Here is a 17200-nt window from a genome sequence, read left to right as displayed (position 1 = left end):
GGTGCCCCCTGTCTCCAGACCACAGCTCTGGTGGTCTGGAGGGACTCTGTGGGGGGTCTGGCCGTCCGCCCACCTTTGCGTCCCCTCCCTGGACTGAGGATGAGGTGGGGGCCCACGGTTCTGCTGGTTCACAGGACGTCAGGTGGACGAGGAGGAGGACACTCAGCCCCGCGCTTGGCACCCCCCACCCCTGCCTGGCAGCCTGGGAGCCGAGTCGTGGGTACTAGGGGATAAACAGCCTTAGCTCAGCACCAGGGCCCCTGGTGAAGGGCTTGTTGACATCAGATATAAATACAGCCACCACTCGGCCCGCTCAGGCTTTTTGGGAATCTGGAGAGGAGGGGCAGGGAGTGGGGGTGCAGGGACCTCATGCCCTGTGGGACCGCAGGCCTGGCCTGACCTGCAGCATCAGGAGGGTGCTGTGGGCCAGGGAAGGCCACAGGTGGACGCCAGGCCCTGTCCTGGCTGCCAGGCTGGGGGAGAGGAGTGGCACAGGCCTGCCTGTGAGTTCTCAGAGGTGGGACCATGGCCCTGGAGGACAGGTGGCCCTCCTCCCAGAAGGCCCTGGCAGTTTGAGAAGCCTTCCAGGCCCAAGGGAATCCAGGTCACAGGGTAAGATTTCAGAGGGGGCACTCGGCTCCTCCATCTCAGGGACCCCTCCTCCTGGAAGAGATTGAAAAATTGCAGTCCCTCCTCCTCCAGGCAGGGGGCAGCGACTGTCAGCCCTTCCCTCTCCAGGGTGAACTAGGGCACCCCTTCCCTCTCCAGTGTGAACTAGGGCACCCCTTCCCTCTCTAGTGTGAACTAGGGCACCCCTTCCCTCTCCAGGGTGAACTAGGACACCCCTTCCCTCTCCAGGGTGAACTAGGGCGCCCCTTCCCTCTCTAGTGTGAACTAGGGCGCCCCTTCCCTCTCTAGTGTGAACTAGGACGCCCCTTCCCTCTCCAGTGTGAACTAGGACACCCCTTCCCTCTCCAGGGTGAACTAGGACACCCCTTCCCTCTCCAGTGTGAACTAGGACACCCCTTCCCTCTCCAGTGTGAACTAGGACACCCCTTCCCTCTCCAGTGTGAACTAGGGCACCCCTTCCCTCTCCAGGGTGAACTAGGGCACCCCTTCCCTCTCCAGGGTGAACTAGGGCACTCCTTCCCTCTCCAGGGTGAACTAGGACACCCCTTCCCTCTCCAGTGTGAACTAGGACGCCCCTTCCCTCTCCAGGGTGAACTAGGGCACCCCTTCCCTCTCCAGTGTGAACTAGGACACCCCTTCCCTCTCCAGTGTGAACTAGGACACCCCTTCCCTCTCCAGGGTGAACTAGGGCACCCCTTCCCTCTCCAGTGTGAACTAGGACACCCCTTCCCTCTCCAGGGTGAACTAGGACACCCCTTCCCTCTCCAGTGTGAACTAGGGCACCCCTTCCCTCTCCAGTGTGAACTAGGGCACCCCTTCCCTCTCCAGGGTGAACTAGGGCACCCCTTCCCTCTCCAGTGTGAACTAGGGTACCCCTTCCCTCTCCAGGGTGAACTAGGGCACCCCTTCCCTCTCCAGTGTGAACTAGGGTGCCCCTTCCCTCTCCAGGGTGAACTAGGGCACGCCTTCCCTCTCCAGTGTGAATTAGGACACCCCTTCCCTCTCCAGTGTGAACTAGGGCACCCCTTCCCTCTCCAGTGTGAAATAGGGCACCCCTTCCCTCTCCAGGGTGAACTAGGGTACCCCTTCCCTCTCCAGTGTGAACTAGGGCACCCCTTCCCTCTCCAGTGTGAACTAGGACACCCCTTCCCTCTCCAGGGTGAACTAAGGCACCCCTTCCCTCTCCAGTGTGAACTAGGACACCCCTTCCCTCTCCAGGGTGAACTAGGGCACCCCTTCCCTCTCCAGTGTGAACTAGGGTACCCCTTCCCTCTCCAGGGTGAACTAGGGCACGCCTTCCCTCTCCAGTGTGAACTAGGACGCCCCTTCCCTCTCCAGGGTGAACTAGGACACCCCTTCCCTCTCCAGGGTGAACTAAGGCACCCCTTCCCTCTCCAGTGTGAACTAGGACACCCCTTCCCTCTCCAGGGTGAACTAGGGCACCCCTTCCCTCTCCAGTGTGAACTAGGGTACCCCTTCCCTCTCCAGGGTGAACTAGGGCACGCCTTCCCTCTCCAGTGTGAACTAGGACGCCCCTTCCCTCTCCAGGGTGAACTAGGACACCCCTTCCCTCTCCAGGGTGAACTAGGAAGCCCCTTCCCTCTCCAGGGTGAACTAGGACACCCCTTCCCTCTCCAGGGTGAACTAGGACACCCCTTCCCTCTCCAGGGTGAACTAGGGCACCCCTTCCCTCTCCAGTGTGAACTAGGACACCCCTTCCCTCTCCAGTGTGAACTAGAACACCCCTTCCCTCTCCAGGGTGAACTAGGGCACCCCTTCCCTCTCCAGGGTGAACTAGGGCACGCCTTCCCTCTCCAGTGTGAACTAGGACACCCCTTCCCTCTCCAGTGTGAACTAGGACACCCCTTCCCTCTCCAGTGTGAACTAGGGCACCCCTTCCCTCTCCAGGGTGAACTAGGGCACCCCTTCCCTCTCCAGGGTGAACTAGGACACCCCTTCCCTCTCCAGTGTGAACTAGGGCACCCCTTCCCTCTCCAGTGTGAACTAGGGCACCCCTTCCCTCTCTAGTGTGAACTAGGACGCCCCTTCCCTCTCCAGGGTGAACTAGGACACCCCTTCCCTCTCTAGTGTGAACTAGGGCACGCCTTCCCTCTCCAGTGTGAACTAGGACGCCCCTTCCCTCTCCAGGGTGAACTAGGACACCCCTTCCCTCTCCAGTGTGAACTAGGGCACCCCTTCCCTCTCTAGTGTGAACTAGGACGCCCCTTCCCTCTCCAGTGTGAACTAGGACACCCCTTCCCTCTCCAGTGTGAACTAGGACACCCCTTCCCTCTCTAGTGTGAACTAGGACGCCCCTTCCCTCTCCAGTGTGAACTAGGACGCCCCTTCCCTCTCCAGGGTGAACTAGGACGCCCCTTCCCTCTCCAGGGTGAACTAGGGCACCCCTTCCCTCTCCAGTGTGAACTAGGGCGCCCCTTCCCTCTCCAGTGTGAACTAGGGCGCCCCTTCCCTCTCCAGTGTGAACTAGGGCGCCCCTTCCCTCTCCAGTGTGAACTAGGACACCCCTTCCCTCTCCAGTGTGAACTAGGGCGCCCCTTCCCTCTCCAGTGTGAACTAGGACGCCCCTTCCCTCTCTAGTGTGAACTAGGACGCCCCTTCCCTCTCCAGTGTGAACTAGGGTACCCCTTCCCTCTCCAGTGTGAACTAGGGCACCCCTTCCCTCTCTAGTGTGAACTAGGATGCCCCTTCCCTCTCCAGTGTGATCTAGGGTACCCCTTCCCTCTCCAGTGTGAACTAGGGCACCCCTTCCCTCTCTAGTGTGAACTAGGATGCCCCTTCCCTCTCCAGTGTGAACTAGGACACCCCTTCCCTCTCCAGTGTGAACTAGGGCGCCCCTTCCCTCTCCAGTGTGAACTAGGACACCCCTTCCCTCTCCAGTGTGAACTAGGGCGCCCCTTCCCTCTCCAGTGTGAACTAGGGCGCCCCTTCCCTCTCCAGTGTGAACTAGGGCACCCCTTCCCTCTCTAGTGTGAACTAGGACGCCCCTTCCCTCTCTAGTGTGAACTAGGACACCCCTTCCCTCTCCAGTGTGAACTAGGGTACCCCTTCCCTCTCTAGTGTGAACTAGGACGCCCCTTCCCTCTCCAGTGTGAACTAGGACACCCCTTCCCTCTCCAGTGTGAACTAGGGCGCCCCTTCCCTCTCCAGTGTGAACTAGGGTACCCCTTCCCTCTCTAGTGTGAACTAGGACACCCCTTCCCTCTCCAGTGTGAACTAGGGCACCCCCTCCCTCTCCAGGGTGAACTAGGGCACCCCTTCCCTCTCCAGTGTGAACTAGGACACCCCTTCCCTCTCCAGGGTGAACTAGGGCACCCCTTCCCTCTCCAGGGTGAACTAGGACACCCCTTCCCTCTCCAGGGTGAACTAGGGCACCCCTTCCCGCTCCAGTGTGAACTAGGGCACCCCTTCCCTCTCCAGGGTGAACTAGGGCACCCCTTCCCTCTCCAGGGTGAACTAGGGCACCCCTTCCCTCTCCAGGGTGAACTAGGACACCCCTTCCCTCTCCAGGGTGAACTAGGGCACCCCTTCCCGCTCCAGTGTGAACTAGGGCACCCCTTCCCTCTCCAGTGTGAACTAGGGCACCCCTTCCCTCTCCAGGGTGAACTAGGGCACCCCTTCCCTCTCCAGTGTGAACTAGGGCACCCCTTCCCTCTCCAGGGTGAACTAGTGCGCCCCTTCCCTCTCCAGGGTGAACTAGGACACCCCTTCCCTCTCCAGTGTGAACTAGGGCACCCCTTCCCTCTCCAGGGTGAACTAGGGCGCCCCTTCCCTCTCCAGTGTGAACTAGGATGCCCCTTCCCTCTCCAGGGTGAACTAGGGCACCCCTTCCCTCTCCAGTGTGAACTAGGGTACCCCTTCCCTCTCCAGTGTGAACTAGGGCACCCCTTCCCTCTCCAGTGTGAACTAGGGCACCCCTTCCCTCTCTAGTGTGAACTAGGGCGCCCCTTCCCTCTCTAGTGTGAACTAGGGCACCCCTTCCCTCTCCAGTGTGAACTAGGGCACCCCTTCCCTCTCCAGTGTGAACTAGGACGCCCCTTCCCTCTCCAGGGTGAACTAGTGCGCCCCTTCCCTCTCCAGTGTGAACTAGGACACCCCTTCCCTCTCCAGGGTGAACTAGGGCACCCCTTCCCTCTCCAGTGTGAACTAGGGCACCCCTTCCCTCTCCAGTGTGAACTAGGACACCCCTTCCCTCTCCAGTGTGAACTAGGACGCCCCTTCCCTCTCCAGGGTGAACTAGGGCACCCCTTCCCTCTCCAGTGTGAACTAGGGCACCCCTTCCCTCTCCAGGGTGAACTAGTGCGCCCCTTCCCTCTCCAGTGTGAACTAGGACACCCCTTCCCTCTCCAGTGTGAACTAGGGCGCCCCTTCCCTCTCCAGGGTGAACTAGGGCACCCCTTCCCTCTCCAGTGTGAACTAGGGCACCCCTTCCCTCTCCAGTGTGAACTAGGGTACCCCTTCCCTCTCCAGGGTGAACTAGGGCACCCCTTCCCTCTCCAGTGTGAATTAGGGCTCTAACCAGACAGGGAACGAGGTGGGGGCCTGGAGGGGCGGGAAAAGGGCAGAGTGGAGAAAGGTGGTGGGGGCCCAATGCTGGCAGAGGAGGGGGCACTTGCTACAAAAGAAGGGGACCACAGCCCACATGTGAAGTCGGGTGCTCTGGTGTGTCCTTGCCCCTCACTGGCCTCCAGGAGGCACCTCGGACCCGCTTTGGCCCCGGCTGTGCCCTGCTGAGCATCCCTCCCCACAGCCGTGCCCAGTGACGTGGTCAGCGCAGGGCAGCGGGGAAGGGAAGCGAGGCTGTCAAGGCCCAGGTCACATGGGGAGCTGGCCTGGCCAGGGCTTGGGGTAACTGGTGGGCAGCTGCTGGGGCTTGGGGGAGTCCCCTGGGATGGGCAAGAGCAGCCCAAGCCCTCGAGGGTCCCTGGCCTGAACAACTGTGCACAGAGGGGTCCTGGGTGAGCCAAGCGGCCCAGGGAGTGCCAGCCGGGGCCCTGCTCCAGGCTTTTCTCCCAGGGAGTGTGCCCGCGGGGACCGCCCTGCCCGGCGGAGCCTCCTGGTCTGGAGGGTGGCTTCAGGTCTTTCCCGGCTGCTGGCCACCTCCTACCTGGGCCAGGCCCTCTTGACTTTTGGAACTCTGGGTCCTGGTGAGCTGTGGGTGCTCTGAGCCCCCTGGGAGCTGGGGTGGGGGCAGTTCCCAGCCAAAGGGCCTGCTCCAGTGAGGGTCAGGGATAGGGTGGCCAGGACAACAAGGACAGTGATGCCCACTGCTTCTTGGGCTCGGGGCCTGGGAGTTGTCCCTGTGAGGGTCACAGCACCCCCTGCTGGGCACGCCTTTGGTGCCAGGGCTCAGGTCCTGCCAGCTAGAGGCTAGGGGTGCTCCCCGCCCCAGCAGCCCATGACTTCCTGGAGCCAGAGGCCCCTGGGCTCCGTGGGGACCACACTGGCCCCCGGCTCCAGGTACTCCCTCTGCAGCCTCCGCAAACCCGTTCCACTGAGCCTCATTCCTAGCTCCTGCCCACACCCTCTCCAGGGCCTGCAGTGGCAACGACACTTGGCCTGGGGCCAAGGTGGGGGCTTTGGCCCCCCTGCCCCACCCCTCTCCCAGCTGCCCAGGCCACAGGGCACCTGAGCACAGAGGACTTTCTCATAGGCAAGGGCCGGACCTGGGCCTGATTCCACCTCACCTGCTTCAGTGGTCCTGGCCAAGTCCCCAGGCAGGGACACCCAGAGCGCCTGTCCTCCTCCACAGCCCCTTCCCATGTACGGCCTGGTCAGGGCCCTGGGAGCTCAGGCAAGGGCAGAAGCATGTGGGAGGTGATTCCAGGGTCCACGGAGCTGATCAGAGATCCAAGCCAGAGAGTGCTTCTCTTGGGTCAAAGGTATGGAGCCCTGGGCTGGGCCAGGGCGGCCAGACTGGTCCTCTGTAGCTCCGGAGGGGAGACCCACCCTGTGGCCTCCAGCCGGCTGGCCTGTGTGCCAGCGGTCATGTCTGGTCCATGGGATGAGGCCTGAGGCCTGCTGTCCTTCCGGGGCAGGAGGGCCTGCTGAGTCTGTTTCTTGGGAGGCTCTGAGCAGTGCCACGGGAGGAGCAGGGCTCTGGGCTCTGGTTCTGTTCCTGCCCTTGCTGTGGTGGCACGCACACCATTCCCTCCAGCACAAGAGGTGGATGAGACGCCCCTCCTGCGCAGGCTCAGGTGCAGACGGGATCTCAAAGCCCTCGGGGGTCACGCTGTCTTCTGTACAGTTTAGGGGGCCTCAGGTGGGGGCCTTACAGAGGTGACCCCCTGTCCTGGCCCAGTGTGCAGCATTTATGTCCCCACATTCCCCTGTCCTTGTGCTGCCACCTGGGTGTGGGCAGGTCTCTTTGGGTTGCTTCTCTAAACCCTCCTGGGAGCCTACAGACCCAGGTGACCTCTGCTCCTTCTCCTGAGGAGCTCCTTCTGCAGACCAGGGGCCCAGTGAGCAGCAGCCCGCCTACCCTCCTGGGTTTTCAGTGGGTGCAGGAGACCCCAGGAAGGCAAGTAACTGGCACTCAGACCACCACACCCATCCGGAGCCCATGCAGACATGGCTGATCAACCGCAGCACAGTGGCCCTAGAATCTCAGTGCGGTGCCCTGGTACCCGTCTGCAGTCCATCTGAACGAGACCAGTTTGCTGCCCCGGCCCAGCAGGTGTCTGGGCTGGCCACCCGGCCAAGCCCTGACCTTTGGCCCCTGGCAGAGTGCTGCTGACCTAAGGCTCAGGCCCATTGGTGAGGGCCTGGGTGAGCGCCCGAGGACCAGCACTGAGAAGGATCTGGGGGCCCGAGCCCTTGGAGCTCTTGTGCATGCTGACCACGTCGCCGCTGCTGGGCTCACACTCTGCTCCGTGCCTGTGGAAGAGGCCACGGACAGTGGCCTGGAAGCCACTGGTGACGAAGCAGTAGACAATGGGGTCCATGCAGCTGTTGAGGCTGCTGAGGGTCACGGCCACGTGGTAGACCACCAGGCTGGTGTGGTGCGGCACGCTGGGCCACAGCGCCACAGCCACCTGGCGGGCGTGGAAGGGCGTGAAGCAGACGAGGAAGATGACGAGCACCGTGAGCAGCAGCTGCATGGCCCGCACACGGCGCTGTCGGCCCTGGCGCAGCAGGCCTGGCCGCGACAGCGCGCACACGATCCGGCCCGTGAACACGCTGATGACCAGCAGCGGCAGCAGGAACTCCAGCACGGTCAGCGCGAACACGCGGCAGCAGGGCCGCCCACCGGCCGTCACCCCCAGCACCGACAAGGTCACGGAGCCAGCGGCCAGCCACACGAAGGCGCACACAGCCCTGGCACAGGCGGGCTGGCGCCAGCGGCGGGAGCCCTCCGGCTGCACGATGGCCAGGTAGCGGTCCACGCAGATGCAGGTGAGGAAGAGGATGGAGCAGTGCATGTTGAGGAAGTAGCCCAGGACGTGCGGGAAGGCGCAGCGCAGGCAGCCCCGCGCACCGTAGAAGACCGCGAAGCGCGTGGGCAGGGACAGGCCCACCAGCAGGTCGGTCACCACCAGGTTGATGGTGTAGATGACCGACGGCGTCTTGGCCCTGGTGCGGCAGCAGAAGACGTACAAGGCCAGCCCGTTGAGCACCAGCCCGGCCAGGAAGATGACCCCGTGCACCACCATCAGCGCCAGCCAGAGGCCGGGGAAGGCCGAGTGCAGCTCCTCGTCCAGCAGGGCGAACAGGTGGAAGAGAGAGGTCTCCGGGACACTGCTGTTGGCCGACACCGTGGCGTTGGGGGCTGCCAAGGCCCAGGGCACTGCTGCAGGCGCAGAGGGCATGGCGGGGGCCCTGGAAGAAGGAGAAGGGGTTACCTGCAGCACCAGCCTGGCAGCCAGCTCTGTTTGAGGCTGGCCCTTGCTTGGTCTGTCCACTCTGTCCCCTCCCCACACCCTTGCCTGGCCCCGCCTGAGACCCTGCTCTCTCCGCACCACTCACACCTGACACTTGCAGTGTGGAGTTTCAGCAAAATGCTAAGGTTTGGGGGACTGTCCTCACTAGACAGGCACAGACACATTCCCCATAGGACTGAGTTCAGGTTGGAGGGGGAAAACAAAGGGAAGATCATGGGGATCAAAATGTGGTTTCAGGGCCTGGTTCCATTCTGGTTCTTCTACTTACCTGCTGTGCATCCTCAGGCAAGTCACTGAACCACCCTGTGCCTTATTTCCTAATCTACGGTATTGGAATTTAGCTGCTGCTGGGAGGATTAACTGAACTGATCTGGATCAAGGGCACAGCAGCCCCTAGCACAGGTGGTGGCTGATAAACTTGTTCTGCTGGGACAGAGCCCTGCCCAAGGGGAGGGCCATGAGCTGCTCCCCCACCCCTGACCCCACACCCACCATCCTCCAGCCACCTGTCTGTCCCCACCTCCACCAGGTCAGCTCCAGGTCAACACCCTGGTCCTTTCCCAAAGGGAATGGGTGCTCAGCAGAGCAGTTGGGCTGAGGGCCAGCTGCTGTCCTCTACGGGCCCTGAGAGCAGGGCCCACTTACCCTGACCACCAGGCTGCTCGCTGGGGTGGAGCCTGGAGCCAGGTCCCAGCAGCCACCGGGAGGGTGTGGGTCTCAGGCACACTGTGCTCTGCGCAGGGGAGGGTGGGCAGGGGCTAGGCCGGAGCCGCCCACTCTGTTTACGTTCCTGCGAGCAGTGTTTAACTGGCCCTGATTTATCCCTTTATTTATAAAGGAAGGGTTAACAGGATCCTGCCCCCACCCCAGGCTGGGCTGACCCTCCAAATAAGGACATTTCTGTCTTTTTCAGGAGAGAGGAGAAGCCTCTGGGGAGAGGCAGGGAGGCGGGGTGGGCACCCAGACATTCTTGGTGCACAGGGTCCCCCTGCGGGGTCAGGAAGACTCTTCCCGATTCCTCCTAGGGGCCATCTGCTGTAAATAGCCTGGGCACTGCCACTCCCAGAGACTGGCTGCGTGGCCTTGGGCAGCAGGCTCCCTCGGTCATTCCATCCTGCTGAAGGGGGGACACTGAGTCCTATGTCCGGGGACGTAGGACAGGGGACTGTGCCCAGCCTAGCAGGGGTGGGTGCAGTGAAGGGACACTGGCTTCCCCAGCGTCAGGTCTGGCAGGCAGGTAGCCCCAGCTCCATCCTTAGCTCAGAGAGGTCGGCACCTGCCTGAGGTCACCCAGCATGCTCTCTGCCTCTGGGAGCCCTGCCCTGGACACCTGCCACCCCAGGCCGCTAGGGAAAGCCAAGTGAAGCCCAGGCCTGTGCCTGCCCTCTGCACCCCCCAGGGGCCAGGTCATCGTGTCCTCTGGGTGGGCTCTATCACCCTTCACAGGCAGGCCATCCCCGATGGGGAGGAGTGGATGGGTCTTCCTCCAGCCCTGGGGGACTCCAGGGCCAGGGGGCCAGGGCGGGGCTCTGAGGGCATGAGGGGCCATGGGGGCTCAGAACCTGGAGGCCCACCCTCTGGGCTTGGCCTCCTGGCAGCAGGGAGAGCCAGAGGTCTTCAGGAAGGAGAGGAACGTCATCTTGGAGGCGGGACCTGAGGCGTCACCAGTGTCAGCAAGGGGACAGTGTTGCAGAGTGGCTTTCCACTCTGTCTGCACTGGCCTGACTCAGTGTCACAACCAAAGACAAATAATAAACATAACCAAATGTCTCCTCTGGGAGCTGGTCCCAGGATGTCGCTGACCACAGGGTCCTGCCCTCCCGGGAATCTCCCCAGGGCCAGCCTTGCGTGCTCACCAGCCACTGTGGTGCTGGGGACAGGGACCAGGGCAGTGGGAACTCTGGGGTCTCCAGAGTCTGGGGGTGGATGGGACCTTCGGAACACCCCAGAGGCCAGACAGGTGAGGAGAGAGGGACTCTCAACCCCGAAGTCTGATCCCTGATCTCACACAGAGCTGAGCCCTGACCTTGGTCACACAACGGTTCTAAAACTGGTTGCACTGAGCCATGATCCCAGCAGCGTGATGAATCTTGATACCGGCCACTCTGAGGCCTGATGTACTGAACCCTGATCCCGGTCACACACTGATCCTCAGTCCCAGTAACGCATTGAGCCTTGGTCCTCGTCATGGCCTGAGACCTGATCCAGGTCACATTCTAAGCCCTGATCTCAGTCCCATACTGAGTCCTGATCCTGGTCACATGCAGATCCCCAATCCCAGTAACAGAAGGAGCCTCGTCCCTGTCATACTCCAGCCCAGGACAGGCAACCGGGTCCACATCACACTGGGAGCCTTAATGCCAGCCACACTCAGCCCTGGTCCTGGCCACAGCCTGCTCCCATCCTGCCCTCCCCTCTTCTCTCGGCTGAGTCTGGCACCTCTCCTGTCCCCGGCCTCCCTTTCCACAGTGACTGATTAAATGGCCACTCTCTGCGCATTGCTCACAACCCTTTTTGTCCTGGAGGACGAGGAACTCAAATGTGTGCTCCAGTCCCCGTTTGCCGTGAAGGTGGCCAGTGACCACTTCAGAGGAAGAAAGTCTAGGCCCTCGGGGGCCGGCTGGCCTTGGCCCACCTGCCCAGGCAGAAGGGGAGGCAGAGGGCCTGGGGGAGATGATCCTTCGCCTGTCCCTTCCTGGAGGGTGCTTTGGGACTGTCCATGGCTGAGCAGCCTCCGTGGCCTGGAAGAGCTGGTCGGAGCCCAGTGGGCAGGGCTGATGTCATGTGCTTGCAGTGCGGGGCCTGGAGCTGGGGCTCTGGGCCTGGGGCCTGCGCCAGGGCTGCGAGACTTCACATAGCACTGGTCCCAGCCTGCTGGGCCTGCCCACACCTGGACACTTCCCTGGGGTGGGCAGAAGAACAGCCCCCTGTGGTCAGAGTCAGACGGGAGAAGAGCCGGGGGACACCATGACCCTTAATGCCACTCCTGATCCTGCCTCGGGGGCCTTCCTGAAGACCTCTCCCAGCTGCCAGGAGGCCAAGCTCAGAGGCTGGGCCTCCAGGTTCTGTTACTGGGATTAGGGATCTGCCTACGACCAGGATCAGGGCTCAGTATGTGACTGAGATTAGACACCAAGGAACTAGAGTCCAGCTCGAGCTTAGACTGCCCCGTCCATGCCTGGGTCCCTCTCTGAAAACGATGTGTCCTTCCTTAGAGTCTCCGAGCCTCTGTTTCCTCATCTGTAAAGTGGGGGTCATTGCACCAACATGACACTGGGCACGGAGTAGGTGCTCAAAATAGGGAAGCGAGGTAATGAGGAGATGAGCTCCACCTGATGGGATGCAGGACCAGGGGCGTGTCCTGCTCCCCTCCTCAGCAGGGCCTGGACTGGACCTGCTGGCAGGAGGGTGGCTTCTCCCAGAGTGACCTTGCCGCCCTCCTCCTGGGCTCCTGGTGCTGCTAACTGCCCTGGCAGCCTGGCAGGCCTCCGGGGCCAGGGCCCTCAGGGCAGTCAGGGCACCCTGCCTGAGGGAGCCACAGTGGCCCACATTCTGCACGCCCTGCCCCTCCAGGCCTCTGCTTCCTCCCTGCACCTGGACACACTCGGTGACCACGGTTAGGACTCGCTCCCAGCTCTCCTCCTGGCTCCTCTCTGGGCCCCAGGAGCCTCTTCCTGCACTCCTCCTCCGGAGTGGTCCCTGCACTGCTGTGTGCCACCCTGCCATCACACCGTGGCATCTGGGGTGAGCAGCCCAGGGCGGGTCTGCCATCTTTCTGAGCCAGCCCCATGGAGGACGGCAGGGTGGGCCGTGCCCACGGTGGCATTCAGTGCCTTTCCTCAGGCTGGCTGTGCCCACCAAAGGGGCAGAGGGGACCTGGTTTGGCTCCGCCTTACCACCCCCAGCCAGCCCAGAAAGGCTGACACCTCCTCCAGGAAGCCCACGGCAGTCGCTGACCACTGGGTCCTGCGAGCGTCAGCTCCCAGCTCCCACTGCTGCGTGGTGACCTCCACCTGTGAGGCCTGGGCCAGGTACTCCACCCTGCGAGCCTCAGTTCCCTCTCCCGTGACTCCGGGGACCCTGTTTGTCGAGTGCATCCAGGAAACCTGGCAGTGACTGGAGGTGCTGGATGGCGGGGGGACGCACCTGTGGACACCCCACCTGGGAGGAAGGCTGAATTCCAGAAAGGGCGCTAGAGGCCCGCCGCCCACAGGTGGGAGAGTGGGACCCCCAGCACTTCTCCTGTGACTCTGGGGATCTCCCAGAGAGGGGAACCTTCCCACCAAGTCATCTGATCCTGTCCCCTCCCCTGGGGCCCACCCCATCCAGCCTGGTGGCCACGACAAAGCCCCACACCCGAACCATGCCCCACTGCCCCTCCCAGCTGCTGCGCGTCTGCTGTGGGCAGGGCGGGCGAGGCCAGGGCTCCTGCTGGACGCCGCCTGGGCATCAGGGGGGGTGTCTCTGTAGCTGCCTCCTTGCTGGGTAGGGAGGGCAGGTCCTGAGTGCTCTCTAGGCCCCTCTCGGGTCCAGCTGTCCCTCCTCTGCCTGCTGCATGTGGGGCTGGGTAAAGAGGTGGCCTGGGCCCCGGAGTCTGCGTGTGGCCTGCAGCTCGTGAGCCAGGGCAGGGAGGGCAGGCGTGGAGAATGGGTGCGGAACCTTCCCACAGAGTGTCCAAGCTCCACTAGGAGAAAGGAGCCCCAGAGAAGGCCGCAGCAGGCCCAGGGTCACCCAGCATGGCACTGGTGGACCTGGGGACCAGACCCAGATTGGGCAGGACCAGACACGGACAGCAGTGATCTGCACATGGCGCCTCTGGGCCAGGAGTGTCCCTGTGGATGCGCTTGTCTGTGTGGGCTTTAGCCTGCCCCCCTCCATGAGTGACACTCATGGTCTTCCATGGCCAGAATAGCCGTTATCAGGGACCGTGTGCTGCAGAACCATCGTCCACCATTTTCACGGGGCTGAGCTTCTGTTTGTTCTACTAAGGGGCAGCCAGGCCCCATCGAGTCCTCCAAAATGGACCACATGACCCCAGTCACCCAGATGGTCTCAGTTGGCTTGGCCAGGGCTTCCCCATCCCAGATTGGAGGGCACCACTCGGCAGAGAGGGCCCCTGGTCCCATCCTGCCCGACGGCCTCAAGGGCCACCAGCAGGGAGCCCCTTCCCCTGGGGTTGTGTCTCTGATGGACTCCCTCATATTCTGGGGCGAGGCACCGGCCATCTGCAGTCCTGCAGGTCCCCAGCCAGTGCCTGCCTGTTACCTGGTTCATTGTTCACCTCTAGCCTGGACAGCGGTGGCTGCAGCAGCCAGACACCCCCATCCCATTGACCCTTTCTCTCTGGGGGACAGGCAATCCATGGTGTGCGCCAGCTTGGCCTCTGCCCACCTCTTCTGCCTGATGACCCTGAGCCTGGCACTCTGGCCTCCACACTGCTGTCCCCTCTGCCTGGGTCACCTGGTACAGGCTCCTGGCACTGACACAGCCCTCCCTGAACCCTCTAACCTCCTGGTGCCCTGGACACTCTCCCTGGGGTATCTAACCCCACAACATGTGGGGTTGATAGGATCCCTTCTAGGCTCCCACTGATGCCTCCTATCATGTCCTCAAGTGGATGTGCTGGTCCCATCTTGGCTCTGCAGAAACGGAGGTAGGGAGGGGTCAAGTCCTGTGTTCAGGGTCACCCAGCCAAGGTAGGGGCTGGGCGTGGGCTTCTGCTGGTGCTCAGCTTGGCTCTGCCTGATTTGGGTTCACTCTGCCCTGCTGTGCAGAGGGGATGGGCAGACGCTGGCCAGGCTGCAGCCAGGGCTGGGACAGGGGACAGCTAGGACGGTGTGTTTGGGAGACATAGACCTGGGCTTGAACCTCAGCACTGTGAGCACGAAGAAGCCCCAGGCACACCCAGCCCCTCCTGACAGAGCACACGGCGGAGGACAGGGGGACAGGGCCGGGAAGTGGCCATTAAGGCAGGACAGCTGAGGAGGGCCTGAGAGCACACTGCTCCAGGGGAGGGCAGAGGTGGGAGCTGGCTTCTGAGCTGGGACCTGTAGGAGGCTTTAGGGTGGGGGGAGCTGCACTGGGCACCCTTCAGGCCCTCGCCACCTCCTGGGGTCCTCCCTGAGCTCCTGAATCCCACACACCTGAGCTGGCCCACCGGGCTGCAGCAGGGCAGCTGCTGAACCAACAAGTGTGATTTGGAAATGACACTGGCCTCGGGACAGACAGACACCACCTTCCCCTTGGTTACCCAAGAGAGAAGGGGTCCCCAGGCTCCCCGTGGAACAAGGTCACAGCTCCTGCCTTTGCTGAGGTCCTGCTTGGCAAGGCACAGAGATGGGTAGTTTCTTGCCCATGGCACAGAGATAGGAGAGGAGAGGCGAAGAGAGCCCCTAGATGACCCAGTATCAAGGACAGAAGGTGGGGACAAGTGGGCAGGTCCAGCCTCCTGCCCTGGGCTGTGCACTGCCACCACCAGCCTTCCGTCCCAGTCCTGCCACAAGCGGCCCAGCAGCTGCTCCATGTCTGCCCCGCCAGGCACCCTGGCTGCTGTCCAGTTCCCATCCCGCCTGCCCCCCTCGGGACCCTGCTCCTGCTGACTTCTCACAGGGCAGCTGCTCCAGGGACAGCAGGCTGGTTAGTGCCAGCTCTGAGGTCCATGCTAGAAGCTGAGCTGCCGAGCCTTCCCTGGACCTCAGTTTCCCCATCCCTCAAAGGGAAGGGGAGGGCCAGAGTGGGAGCTGAGGCCCTGAACCGTGGGATGGTGGGGCTGACTCTGTAGGGGGACCCTGGTGGGGCTGACTCTGCAGGGGGACCCAGGAGACTGTCCCACAAATCCCTCCACCTCAGCCCTGCCCCAGCCCCGGGTGGTGGTGGCTGTGGCCCCAAGAGAGCTCACTGCCTCTGGGATTCCCTGATCCCTTTGTAGGCTCAGCCTCTGGGGCCACCCCACTGCCTTGACAGGTGGAGAGACTGAGTCCCAGTTTGGGGTCCCCAGCAGATACTGAGGGTGTCACTGAATGAATAAATGGACCTAGGGAGGACATCCAGAGACTGTCAGGCACCTAGCAGCCTGGGAAGAACTCTGCTCTGTTCCCAGGGCAGCCGGGTCCTCTGCACCCCGATCTCAGCCTGGCCAGCTCCTGCCTGCCCTCCCCGGAAGCCTCAGTTTCCCCTCTGCCCGGACCCTGCCCGGCAGGCGGGCATGGGCTCTGCGCTCCGGGCTGGCGGGGTCTGCGGACAGTTTCCCGCCCTCCCCGGCTGCCTGCTAGGCTGGGCAGCCAGGGTTCTGCGGGAGCCTCCTGCCTGGGGCGCGGGGGAGCGAGGACGCCTGCCCGCGGGGACTCACCGCGCCTTCCCGGGGTTGGAGACTGTGCGGCTCGGCCTCCGCTGGAACGTGAGCGCTCGGCCGCGCGGACCGACTGGACCGCGCCCTCCAGGGCCTGACGTCAGGCCCGCTCGGGGCCGCTTTTGGGCAAAGGCGGCGGGTGGGGGCGGGGTGGGGGCGGGGCGGGCTCCTTCCCCCCTCCTCCGGAGCACTGGGATCCAGGAGAGCGCGCCTGTGGGCGCAGAGGCCCCGCGTCCGCCTGGAGATAGAGGGGGAAACTGAGGCACGGGGCGGAGCCATCCAGGAGGCGCGGTCTCAGGCTGCAGGGGCTGGAGGTGGGGATGGCACTCCTGCCTGTGGGGTGGGGGGCGGGAGCACCCAAGGCCGGTTTTGTGCCCGGGAGGGGCGGAGTCCTGCTCACGTGGTGCTGGCCTCCGTGTGTACCCTGCACCGGGGGTGGGTCGGTGGACTTGGGCTGGATGCATGGGAAAGGCCTGGAGGTGACAGAGGTCCCTGGATTGCGCCCTGGGGGAGGGTGAGTGGGCACCACCATAGGGCTCTCAGCAGCCCCAGTGGGCACAGTGGTGGATTTGATTCTGTGGGCAACTGAGAGCACTGAAGCTTCTGGGAGAGGGGATGTCAGGGCTCTGGATCCCCACTGTGGCCGGGCAGAGCCCACGGCTTCCCTCTGTCCTTGTGCTGTGACTGTCTCAAATGGGGAGCCTGAGGCCAGAGCCGGGCAGGAGCTGCTGGTCCACCCACACTGCTACGCTGGACCAGCACCAGCCCCTCCTGGCAAGGCAGGGCTGGAGGGGTCCTGCGGGAGGGGTCACTTGCTGGGGGTTGCAGGGCCTCTGGGGCAGGGGTCAGTGTCATCTGGGCAGGGCAGGGGGGCCTGTGGAGGCTGAGCAGGCGAAGGCTCTGAGTCACAGGCAGGGCTGGCCAGCCTCTGGTCCACCTTCCGCCTGGTTCTCACAGAAATATCGGAGTCCCCCAACACACTGACACCAGAGGACGTCTGGGAAGGGTGACAGCACGAAGTGGCTCTCAGTTGCCCACAGGGTCCAACCTACCCACTGGGGCTCCTGAGACGGTGCGGTGGTGCCCCGTGATCCAAGGGATCCTCGAGGACTCTCTGCTAAGGACCCCGGACTTTTGGGGTGGCAGAGAAGGTGCTGGAGCCAGGAGGCCGGGGTGCTGAGGGTCAGATTGACCTTTCACAGGCACAGGGACAGTGTCACCATCACCTTTACCGAAGCTGTGGTTCAGAACAGGCTGTCTCTGGGTGGGGTCAGTTAGACAGCGCCTGGGCCAGGGGTCGGGACCCTTCAGGTGGGTCTGATGG

General features: G+C 63.0%; 1 protein-coding gene across 1 annotated transcript; it reads right to left on the bottom strand.

Annotated features, from left to right (window-relative positions):
- Positions 1–7385: 7385 nt before the first annotated feature.
- On the bottom strand, positions 7386–8456 carry Gpr20 (G protein-coupled receptor 20). Its single transcript, XM_026403075.1, has one exon. The coding sequence runs from the start codon at positions 8454–8456 to the stop codon at positions 7386–7388; it is 1071 nt and encodes a 356-aa protein (XP_026258860.1).
- Between the last annotated feature and the right edge of the window lie 8744 nt (positions 8457–17200).

This window comes from Urocitellus parryii, chromosome 7, assembly GCF_045843805.1.
Source record: "Urocitellus parryii isolate mUroPar1 chromosome 7, mUroPar1.hap1, whole genome shotgun sequence".
NCBI lineage: Eukaryota > Metazoa > Chordata > Mammalia > Rodentia > Sciuridae > Urocitellus > Urocitellus parryii.
This window is presented reverse-complemented; position numbering and strand designations above follow the sequence as displayed.